This window comes from Pieris rapae, chromosome 13, assembly GCF_905147795.1.
Source record: "Pieris rapae chromosome 13, ilPieRapa1.1, whole genome shotgun sequence".
NCBI classification, from domain to species: domain Eukaryota; kingdom Metazoa; phylum Arthropoda; class Insecta; order Lepidoptera; family Pieridae; genus Pieris; species Pieris rapae.
The window spans coordinates 7,414,450-7,426,811 of NC_059521.1; the positions used below are offsets into that span (position 1 = coordinate 7,414,450).

At 31.2% G+C, this 12,362-nt stretch overlaps 2 protein-coding genes across 4 annotated transcripts in view; one reads left to right on the forward strand and one right to left on the reverse strand.

Annotated features, from left to right (window-relative positions):
* Positions 1-29: 29 nt before the first annotated feature.
* LOC111004192 lies at positions 30-4,021 on the forward strand. Its single transcript, XM_045630937.1, has 5 exons — positions 30-496; positions 1,164-1,401; positions 1,754-1,916; positions 2,528-2,689; positions 3,295-4,021. Exons 1-5 carry the CDS (start codon positions 463-465, stop codon positions 3,418-3,420), a joined length of 723 nt encoding a protein of 240 aa, XP_045486893.1. The 5' UTR covers positions 30-462; the 3' UTR covers positions 3,421-4,021.
* Positions 4,022-4,602: 581 nt separating this feature from the next.
* The window catches only part of LOC111004241 (sodium/potassium/calcium exchanger Nckx30C), a 56,398-nt gene continuing 48,638 nt past the window's right edge, over positions 4,603-12,362 (reverse strand). For all 3 annotated transcript variants that reach the window (XM_022275177.2, XM_022275176.2, XM_022275175.2), the window contains 2 exons: positions 10,523-10,657; positions 4,603-9,546 (listed from right to left, as the gene is read on the reverse strand). In XM_022275177.2, coding sequence (XP_022130869.2) covers positions 9,438-9,546; positions 10,523-10,657 — 244 coding nt within the window. In that variant the 3' untranslated portion in view covers positions 4,603-9,437. The remainder of the gene's footprint in view (positions 9,547-10,522; positions 10,658-12,362) is intronic.

Below are 12,362 nucleotides of genomic sequence, written 5' to 3' on the forward strand. Positions count from 1 at the left end.
ATAAAATAAGGCTATACTATTATTATGATGTTTGAGAGCTGTTTGCTTAGACACGGACCTAAGCCAAGTGAAAACAGTTATTATTTTAGTTACATTAGTACTTTCTATATTATGAAATATTTAATTATCTAAGTTTGGTGAAACGACTGTATGTTTGAAAACCCTACTCAAAATACTCATTTCTCAGACAAAAGCGTGGGAAATAAATTACGTAAATTAGTACTCGCGCTACATATCTGTCGATATCAGTATGTATCATCCAGTGGAGATGTGTATTCCTGTGTGCCAGGAAATGGGAAGAAACCATCGATAATTCCATACGCTAATGGAGTAGACAACTTCATGGATGTACGCATGCGTCAGAATCTATGTCAGGGACACAACATGACACGACAACCAAGGTCAGTCTTGTTTAGCGTCTGACACAAGGTGTATGTAGCCAGTGTAAATTGTGAACAAAACATGAATTTTACTCCACCATACGCGAGATCACCAGGTATGTGTTCCTCAGTATTTCGAAGCGTTCTGTACTGCAGGCATTACGGAATGCATTCATTCATTTATAATGCTTAGTGCTTGTTATCATAAAAAATATAGCTAGAATCTTAGATTACTAAATTTACATATAATTAAATATTTCATTAATTTAATTTGAATTGAATGAATATTACCAATTGTTTTCTTTTGGGATAGTTTGTTGGAATAGTTTTGTTAAACTTGTTAATATATATTTTGTCATTTTAGTTTTAGAAATTCTATAATAAATAGCTTTAAAAACGTGATTTGCTTGTTGAGTGTTAGTTGCCAAATAAAAATATAAAAATAATTCTATTCTAGACTATTCTACGGTATTTCTTGGCTTCGGTTGCAAAAATATTGTTTCATAACTAAACTAAAACACGTCTTCGTAAACGATTCGTCGCAACAGCTTAGAATATTCACACTATTTATATCACCTAATTGAATTAATTTAAAATTCAGAGGTATGGCTTCTAATTCAGATTGAAGCTATATTTAAGTTACTGATTTATTTATCTCGTCTGGTGTTAGATAAACACAATTTTAACATTAGGAATAGGTTAATCCAAAATATTAATATTTGAAGTATGAAATGGAGTGAATTATTTAAAATAATAATGCTAGAAATCAACTGCGTCTTTCAGCATGCAGTATCGAGCCTCTAGACGATTACGATGCACCCAGAGCACCGCTTCTTCGGCAGGTGTCACTTGATGAGGAGAGACAAGATGACTGCCAGGGACACTGGCGAGGGCCTTATGTCGAGGGAGAGGAGGAAGAAAGAGGAGTAAGGCTGTTCAGAGCTATGCTTCTGCAGCATTTAAGACTGGAGGAACTTAGGCCACCGCCCTGTTTGTTGGTGCCGGCTAATCCTGACCAAAGGTATATTTTTTACTATCAAGAAATCATTAACTAGCGACGTAAAGGCGAAATACTTGATTGATTCAATACTTATGGTCGTTATTTCATGACAAAATAAATAATAAGTATCAAGTTTGTTTCAATGAGACGTGGATTCCGTGTGGTTCACTCAGGGTTTAGGTACAAAATTTACGAGTTTTACCGTTCCTGGACGGAGCAATGTCACTTTAAGTATCTTCAGAAGAAAATTAAATAAAAAAATACTACAACTAATTATTTTTTTAATTTATTCTTCGAAATTTTTAAATTATTTCCTAATACAATATATATGTATATTCATTTTAATATAATAAACAATTGTATCACTATTCAGAGGCTGGTGGATGTATTGGAGAGATTGGCGAGCTCTCGAAAAAGCGGCGAGGAGGTTCAGAGAAACTAAAGCACGTGCCAGACTTGCAGCTAGAGCAGAACATATACCTTTATTAAGTCTTGACGAAGTTGCCTTTGAAGATATTATGCAAGAGATATGTCAAGTAAGTGCACCTGAAAATCAATTCGCATAAAATTAAGACATAAATGTTCATTAAAATCCTACGTGTACAGATAATAATTGGTGTTGAAATTTCAAACCAGAATAATTTTCTACTATCATTTCATAGTTGTTTAAAATAATTATTATGTAATTTAATAGAAAATCATAAACAGAAATAAGTATCCTTGTTACAGAAATCTTAATTTGGCTTTTCATAGTTGAATACTTATTATCTCTGAGCATCTAAACCACAACACAAAAAATAATCCCTCTCTCGTTGCGTGCCATAGGATCTTATATGTATAGTATATACTAACATATACTCTGACAAAGTATTTTATATACTTTAATACGTTTGAAATAATTGTTTATGATAATATTGTAATGTAAATTAATACAAATAATCTGTTTTTCTTGAGTTACTTACAAACTCAAGATAACTTTATTCATTTAAGTAACCTAGTACACTTATGTACGTCAATAGAAAAGATGATGATTTTGAATTAACTACCAGTTCGCAAGGGCATAAAACAAAGCAAGCAAAAAGAACTAGCAAGAAACTCTCCGCCACTCTTTTTAATCGCGGTCTAGTCAAATAAATCTTAATTCCAGGCATGCGTTCACGCTGAGCAGAGGGCGCTTCTAGTTCTTGCATTTCTATGCGAGGTCTGTGCGCGGGCGGTAAAGGTCGGGGGCTGGTGTAGAGCTGCAGATTGGGCTGCTAGACATGTAGCTCAATGTGCGACACCTTGGGCTATTAGACACGGAGGATGGGTGAGCTACATCTATTAATGCTTAGTCATAAATAAACTAGAAGTACAAAAAAACACAAAGAGGTTTTAACATTGGTGTCTGAAGGGCCACACCGCGGTACAAATTCCTATACTTAGAAACTAAAGAGTTACAGGAACATTAAAAAAAATTATATATAAAACATCTGTCTTACATACATATATGGAGCCCAGGTTCAAAAAAATCGGTACAAAGATACCTTAGTTGAAATAGTTAGAAGTAATACAAAACTTCTTTAACAACTACGATCACACTCGAAAATTGAACAACATAATATAATTTCCTATTATTTAGCGATTTTATTTGTAGATAACGACTTAACTGTAACAATTGAATACTATTTGGAAGTAAATATTTAAAAGTAGCTTACATTGTTTTATATAGAAAAAAATATAATTTATAATTCAACAATTAATAAGCTATAATAAAAAAAAGAAAGCCAAACATTACAACAATTCCGCAATATTTGTTTAGTCATTTTGCCGTCGAGCGAGATAAATGAAACAATAAAACGATTGTTTCATTTCTATTATGTTTCATATAAAGTAAAGCTAAAATATTAAAGTTCTTTATGAATGGATTTTTAGAGTAACGTGGTAGAACGAGCGAGTGGAACAAGGCGAGATGACACCATATTGGCTGGGGCAGCAATTGCAGCATTGCTGGCTTTTCTTTTATTTTGTAAAACACGTCTTCGTTTAACACTTTTATAATTCATTCGTTGGAATGAAGTTGGAATTGCTAAATCAAGTGTTCTAAATGTCAAAGGAGATAAAATGACCTCTTACATAATAACTGAAGGTCATGCGTGGAGGTGTCAAATACAACCAGGTACTTCAATTTTCCCTTATTAATTACTTGTTAAAATTGCTTGATCATGAATATTCTCAAACATTATCCATGATTTCAGTCCTATGTATTCTAAATTGAGGTCAGTCAGCAATTTAACTGAGACAGTTGTAAAGCACTCAAAATAACGAGTGATGTAAATGTGATTCGCGCTTTTACGCGTAAAATAAATTTTAATTAAATGTGTAGTTTTTGTGTAAATAAAAAATTGACTTGTATAAAATTGGCACTCAAATCGTAATGAAAAATGTTGGTATCTTCTCAATGTTCAATATGTTCCTAATGATATTTAGGTTTATATTCAATTCGGTATATAAAGGTTCCACAAATGAAAAAATAGCACAGGAATTATGTCTTGTGCCTATGTTATGTGTAAAAAACACCAAATTAATGGAATGTATTCAAAATTATGTTACATATAAATTATATATTATAAAATTCTATTCATATTTAAAATTTTATATGTGCAATTACTTGAATATGAGCTATATAATTTTTGTATACTTATAATTTAAATATAAAATTAATATTTTAACGATAACATGAGTTTTATTATTCTTAGTACTGCTTATAATAATTTATTTATTTATCCGATATAATTTTACTTAATAGTGAACTAAACGCCAGACAAAAGGTATCTAGGTAAAATTAGTTTCCAGTGGTATGTCATATCGCCAGTAATATTTTCCAGACAACTCTAGGTAAAAATTAAAGACTATACGAAAATCTAAATAGTGAGAAATATACAACATATTTATTTATTTATTTAATAATAAGTAATCAACAGCTACTTAACACATAGTATTATACAAAACACAAATACAATACACAAAGCCAAAACAGATTACACAGATTAAATAAAAAACAGAAAACAAGCATTAAAAGACAAAATGTAATTTAAAAGAAAAACAAAAGAATAAAATTAAAAACTGCAAAATTAAAAAAAAGCAACAAATTATACTAAGAATTTATTAATATACATTACTTTTAAAAAAACTGCTACTTATTATATTATTTTAAAAGGTTGCTATAATGAAACCAGTTTGACTATTTTATTATTTTTATTGTAATTTTTCATAATACCGCCGCCAGACGACGCTCACTGCATTGCTCTTGCGTACATCAAACAATTTTATTAAAAATACTAAGTACAAACCAATTTTACTACGATTCAGGATGATTAAACATATTTTGATTACTATCAATCAATAACAATTAATAGAAGCTTTGATAAGGATAACGACTAAGAATTTTAATACAATAAATGGTTAATAATATGAGTGTGTTAAGACTCAATTACAGCGCAATGGTTTGTTAATATGTTTTTGCTGTTAAAGTTGGCGCTTAAACACTCCCATTTTATTACCAATGTGAAATAATTTGAATACGTACGTACGTACACGTTAATGGTTTTAGGTTAATTGAATTTAACTATATGTTATTAAAAAAATCTTGTAAATTGGTCTTGACTAACGTGTTAGTTTATATAAATTCGATGGTTCATTAGAAAATGGTACAGTTAATCTTCAATGTAGAGATCAGATCTTCAGGTTTTATAGCAGAACTTTAAAGTCGTATTTGGTGTGCTCTAGCTTATAATGGCGAAATACCCCAATTTTGTATTTTTTGTATCATTTTCTAACCCATCATAATACAACGTTACATTTAAAATATAATACTGTTAAAATATTCCAAATTCACCAACGTACCAAAACAAGTCCATCAAGAGCCCAGTAGTCCACAACAGTCCTGTTGAAAACCTATTCCTTATCTACTTTTTAAAATCAATAACATTTTTTAGTTTTTACTTAAGTTATAATATCACTATTAACGATCTACGCTGTCATCCCGACTTCGAGGCAAAAGACAAGTCGAACGCAGCTACAAACTTATCAGAGAATGCAGCAAAACTATGTCGCATTCCGTTTGATCATCATTGGTCAACAGTGTAGTCTACTCATAGATGCGTCATGGACTAGCAGGTCCAATTATAATCAAACGCAATGGTATTTTTTGTTTTTACATTCTTCACACCCGTTCCAGTATAAATCTTGATTGGTCTATCACGAAGCGAGATCAAGTCGATGAAATTACTTCAGCCTTCTGGCCCGGAGCTAATTAGGTAGTGAATGCTGGCTCATAATCATTGGTAGTATTAAACATCGAAATTGTAAAGAGAGTATTTTCAGTCTTGTATAGCGTTATCTCTGTCACACATTACTTACATGATAAATCAAATTACATGTGGCAGAGACAACTACTATACTAAGATGGATTCGATAAGTTTGTAGACTTTTAGATATTTCAAAAATTCTAGATATTAAAAATATAATATTAGATCAGAATCTACAAATTGTACTATTAAGTACAATTATTTATTACGTAAATTAACTCGAATCGAGATGTGTCAGCTCAGAAAAAAATCTACCCGCATAATTTCATTCGACACACATTTAAAGCTTATTAGAATGTACTATGTCAATTAGGCAAGTAATCAAGATACGAGACAGTGAAATGTGTCGAAAAAAATTAAACGGTACATAAACGTTTCCATTTCATAATTTTATATAAAAATCATCACTCTAGTAACAATTCTACTTGAATATCAATATTGTACCTCAATTTCTGTAAGGTAGATAACATGTTTAAATTTAATTTAGCTTTAAGCCTAGTCTTACACTACGTAGAAGGGTTAATTTGTTATTCGTAATAGGTATCAAATGGCTACATACTGTCAAATTGTAAAGATTCTAGTTGTAACAAATCTGAGATATAATGGGCACTAGCTTTGCCCGTGCTTCCAGAGTGAGCGTGTATTCTTCAAACTAAATGGTTCTAATTTCAAACACCGCCATTTGTTTTAAACAATGTCAACAATCGGCCATATTTGAATTCCGAATCAGCTGCAAAAACACTCGCCACTATTCAAAATTGAACAAATGCAGTATGAACGTTGGCTACTAGGGATGCGTTTACAATGGAGATGCATCGTGATTAACTTGAACCCTTTAGTTTCTGATCTTACTTTAACTAGAAATAAGGTTTTAATGGAAGGATATTATTTTACAGATTCTAATCAATATTTATATAAAGAGATAGAATTCGCTAGAATATATTTAGAGTAGCTTACAATCGTGTCGCATTGGAATTAGGCTTTGTAACATACACGCGTAGATGCCGACCAGTATACATAATAAGACAAGAATTAAATTTAGCTTTCTACAACACTATGTTGTTTTTATAATATTATCAACGTCATACGAAATGTTTGGAGAGAAAAAGTTATTCAAATCTTAATATAATATATAGAAATGGCCACGACGAGGTCGTACAGTTGTTTCGATAATAACATATCTCAAGACTCGAATGGTAATGAATGTACTGTTTGACCGGAAGTGGCACCGCTAAGCGTACTACAGAAGGCTAATATTAAATCCAATATTCCTATGTATTTTGTGAAAAAGACGAGCCTCAAATTATACACTTACTTGTAATACGTCATTAAGCGCATATCCTTATCACAGAATATCATTGTATCTGATTGTCCCGGTACATAGATATGTAAATACTTATTCGATTTGTTCGCTTCTTACCTGCAAAAACTTTCGTTTCTCAAATTATATAAACAATCTCTTTAAATTACTGAAAGAGTCGCGGCGGCCAATCTCATTGATATTAGGGATATAGGGCCAAAGTGGCATCATTTCAACAGCCATTTTTAATATTTTACTGTAACGATTTCAGATTGAATTAATCATAACACAGATCATTTGCTCGGTCATAATTGAAATAAGTTAACGCGTCTTTTGAATGTTATATTTATTATTGCAAAGAGATCAGACTCAAGACCACTTTTATACTTTTAGAAATACATAATTTCTCGATATTAGGTTTCTTATAATGCATTATTGTGCGCTTTTACCAATCAGTTTATATAATTATGTAAAGGAAAGTTCGTACGCAATGCGTGTTGAGCGATTTTGAATTGTTAAAGCTTAACAATACAAACATTACTAACTACGCTATACTATTTATTGCTATTTCAAGGCGGGTTGTCAATATAAAATTTGATGGGAATTCAACAACTGATCGATAAAATGTACCGTTAAAATCTGTTATTTTATCAACAATTAAGACGTCGCCCTAAAGGCTGGCTTAGGGCTTTAATACTATAAGCCCAACTGAGCTACGGCCCGTATTCCAAAACATATCTCAAGTTTGACAACTGTCAAAATCAATAAAGACAACGAAACTAGTTTTAATCGATTCGATCTCGATTCGGGAATACAGGCCCCTGAGATTGAAATCTACGGACGGTTTACAAGATGTTTCTAGATTTTGAAGATCGCAAGCCAATAATAAACCGTATTTGCTAATAACACTAAGCGGAGCAAAGAATTTTTAAGTAATATGGTTTGCAATATGCAGGCACGTTCTGATATTTTGTGATATTAATAATTTATTGAGTCGTTCAATTTGCCCCGCCCTTCTCTACAAAACAGTGTATTTACAAACTATTTCCGTGCATTCAAAACAACGTTTTACCTACTTTGTATAATATTGAATCCAAAACAGTGGAAAATGTATGACATAAATGTATGTATACATTTCAACATTAAAACATCAAACAGTTGATTTACAAAGGTACAAAATCTTTACAAAAATAAATAAACGTAATATCGTAAAGTGTAAATTTATTTTGGAACTAATTTAAAGCTAACTTATTAAGCACGCAATACATCTTCTAGTCTACATATTACATCTAACTCTTTCTAATAAAAATAATTGGGTACATATCTATAACAAGAACTTCAAATTTTATGGAGTATAAACAGACACAGTTTTGTGACTGTAATTGAGATTTGATAAGGCCTGACCTGATAGAAATTTAATGTGTCAGCTTTTTAACTGACTTAAAAAATGAAGTTATCAGTTTGTCCTCTATTAGATATTTAGTTTGGAGTTAAATAGTTTAGTTCAAGGTTCTTCAATTTCGGCTCAATATTTATATAGCTGTACAATAACAACAATTCTTTGACAAGTATTTGAATTATTAGATACGGGTAAATTTTACAGACTTGTAGTAAAATTTATTTTTATTAGAAACAGAAGATTACCATATTCCGAGAGGCACCGTAAGGAAAGTCTGTTGAATGATTTAATTTCTCTTAATTTTTATATTAAAACATAAAGTTATTAACTAAATTGTTAAGATTAAATCCGTTTATACCGCTTATTTTAGTTAAAACATAAATATTTTTAGACTTTTTATAATTAGCTGGATCTTTTGGTTATTTATTTAACATTTTTTGGTTACCTTTCAGAATACGTCAAAACTCCAATGATTTCAAACCAATTATTCTACAATGTTAGATTCTCGTTGAGCATTTTAATTTCAAATATTCAACTAAATACTAAAAGTACATTTTAAAAAGTCGATTTTGTACCGTTTAAGCAGAAAAAACTATATATGCACACAACTCAAAAACTTCGTAGAATCGTATACGTTTCGTAGACGTAGTTAGTAGTTTCGTAGCAACAGCAGTATGTGCTACTGATAAGTTGACTATTGCTTGATTAGCAAGCTTCGTAGACAAACACAATGACGCTACATAATGTCTACGTTGCTACAATTATCGTAGCACTTCGAGTACGAAACAGTATAGACATCTATATTTGATCGAGAGGCAATTATTTAGTTGATATTGATCTTTCTATGATTGAAAGGCTCGTTGTTTGAAAAATCCTGCATAATACGACTTCAATGTCAACTAAAAGCTTGCCAAATTAGAATAAGTTAAAACCAAAACACTCTGAAAAACTGTTACACTACCTATCGTTCTAATTACATTTGTCATAAGTCCGCCATTTATACAACTATTTACTCGCTCGGACAATGAAGGTACCCGTACTCTAGACCCAGGCTCACTGCGACGAAGACAAAATACAGTAGGAACATCGTGAAGCCCAGCCCCCTATTCATTTTCCACCTAGAACAGCAATACACATATATTAACTTTTATAATCTTTATTAGTAAGAAAAATTTGCACAAATGAAATGATATCAAAGCAAACGCTGTTGGTCTAACAGTCTATAATAACTAATGAATATATAATATAGTAGCTGACCCGGCAAACGTTGTTTTGCCATGTTATTGTGCCAAAAAATTTAAGTTTATAATTAACAAAAAAAAAACATAAGGGATGATTGTAGAGGGGTGAAAATGTAGGGTTGCTTAGTTTAGTTATGTATTTTTGTATGGTGTCTCGTAAAAAAATAAAAACGAAAAATTTTGTCTAAAAAATAAATAAAAAATATTAGGGGAGGACCACCCTTAACATTTAGGGGGATGAAAAATAGACGTTGTTCGATTCTCAGACCTACCTAATACGCACACAAAATTTCATAACAATCGGTCGAGCCGTTTCGGAGGAGTTCGGTTACTAACCCCGTGACACAAGAATTTTATATATTAGATTTTCGAAGAAATATCAGGTCGGTATTTAACGAATATAGACACGAATTTATCGGTGGTTTTTCCTTATCACGAATGTTGAAGGGTTCTTTAAATGTCGATTTATAATAAGTAGTATACGCGTAAACCAAAATAAAATTTAATTTCCCGTGACAAAAGTGATTTTTGTTGAGTCAATACTACGTGACAATAGATGACGTTTAAATGGCGAACGGGTTGAAATTGACTTTGTTTTGCTTAAAAGTTCTGTTGTATTTTAAAATAGTAAGTAAGTGATATACGTCGATTCCATCCGAGATTCTAGCTCGAAACAATATAATCAAATAGCTATCTGTCAAATTGATTTGACAGCTTTTTTGGTGAAAGTTCACACAACATAAAATTACATAAAAACGTTTTTATTCGTTTTTTATTTAATTTAAATAATGAATAGGCGAAATTTATAATGATTAACAATTTAGTGTTCTGTTTTGAAATGATTTGAATTTACCTGAAGCACGCGATGCTCAGGATGACGAATAGTAGCATAGCAAATAGCAGCACAATGCTACACACCATGCCTTTGGAGTTCACCTGGACTGGTGCACCGTATATCAGTCCATACAACAGCCATGGGAGGGGTAACCTGGAATAAAGATAATAATTTGACTCAGAGATTGTTGTATGGAGTCCAATAAAAATCAGCCTAAAATCAAAAATAAAACCGATTTCACAAAATAATAGGGTATCATATCCCATATCTCCATTTGTTTGAATAACCTAACGAATAAAGATGTACCAATTACTTTGAAATGGAAGACTTCATCGTTTCCTTATCAATGTTACAATCTCTAACAAATTAAAAAATAACTATAGTTATAACTAATAAGTGTTGAACAACTTAATTTTTATAGAAAAGGCACCAAACGGGCAGGAGCCTGATCATCACTTAACATCAAGTCATACTCTCAATAGTACTTGTTTCAATTGACATATACTAAGATAATGCTCATAGGTATGCTATAATACTTTTTACACTAAACTAGTTTCACTAACTGAAATGATAACGTTTCTCTGATCAATAATCTTATTGTTTTTTCCTTCATGTTATGATTGGTGTGAATATTTTTTGTGTTTTAGGTCATTCCAGTATTGATTTGTACCTTCCGTGATATGTCTAAATATTTAAAAAAATGATATAAAGTAATGAAAGATTGGATCGATGAATTGCGATATATTTTTTCGAAATCTCGGTTTGTTGTTTTTCATTTTCCTTTTATGTTCAAATTAATTAATGAAAAATAAACAAAAGTTTAATATGTGCCTTAAAAAGATACATTTTGAAGCATTGGCGGTCTCTTACAATAAAAACTATCTATCTATATACGATATGATCTTTCTATATTTTACTAAAAACCAATAATAAAACTAAGTTAAATAACCACAAAAGAAAAATGATTAATTGTTATATTTGTTTAAAATTAGGAAAAAGGGCCCAGCGCACGCAAACTATTTCCTTTGGCATTTTCTTGACCCCACATTTGGGCCAAGGCTCCTAAATTGCGTAGATGAATATCAAAAGGCTGTGTGGGGATCATTTACGAGTATCGCTAAGGTCACGCCATGTTACTTAACTTTGAACTTTCGTGTAACATTCGAAAACGGGCTAAAGAAAGGCGGAGCTTTGGCAATTACATCTTGTAAGTTTCGTAAAGGACAAAATACCACTGGGTTAAAGTTATAAAGATATAAATTAAATAAATTCGATTAAATATTCGATCTTAACTTACCGAATTCTCGTTTCAATTGTGTTTTGATTATTATATGTAATGCTTTTTTTTAATTGTCTTTTTTTTTAATACATAAGAATATTTCTTTGAGGTTCCATACCCTGTATTTATAAATGTACAAGTCTAGTTTTAATAATGTTTTATTGCTTTTATATAACTTCTTAGTAACAATACAAGAAAATTAATCAAAGAAAATTATTCATATGTGACTTGAGTTAGCTTAGTTATATCAGATGGTTGGGATTTAAATAGAAAAACTTCTTCAAAATTCTTTGTGTTCGTTAAATATTATTGACATAAACAAATGAATAATCGTTAAAGCATCGTGTCTCCTTGGAAAAGTATTAGTTATGAAAATTAGCATGTTTGCGCACCTACCGATTCCGTTCTATAGATTAAAGTTAGATTGAACACGTGATAGCAATGAGCAACTTTTAACTCCCAACTCGTACGTTCTAACACTGGCGTTTCTGTATGCGCAACTAACAATTGCTTGTACCGCGAAGACATTGTGAGGCATATCACGTAAATTAATGATGTGAGTTAGGCACAGAGAACACC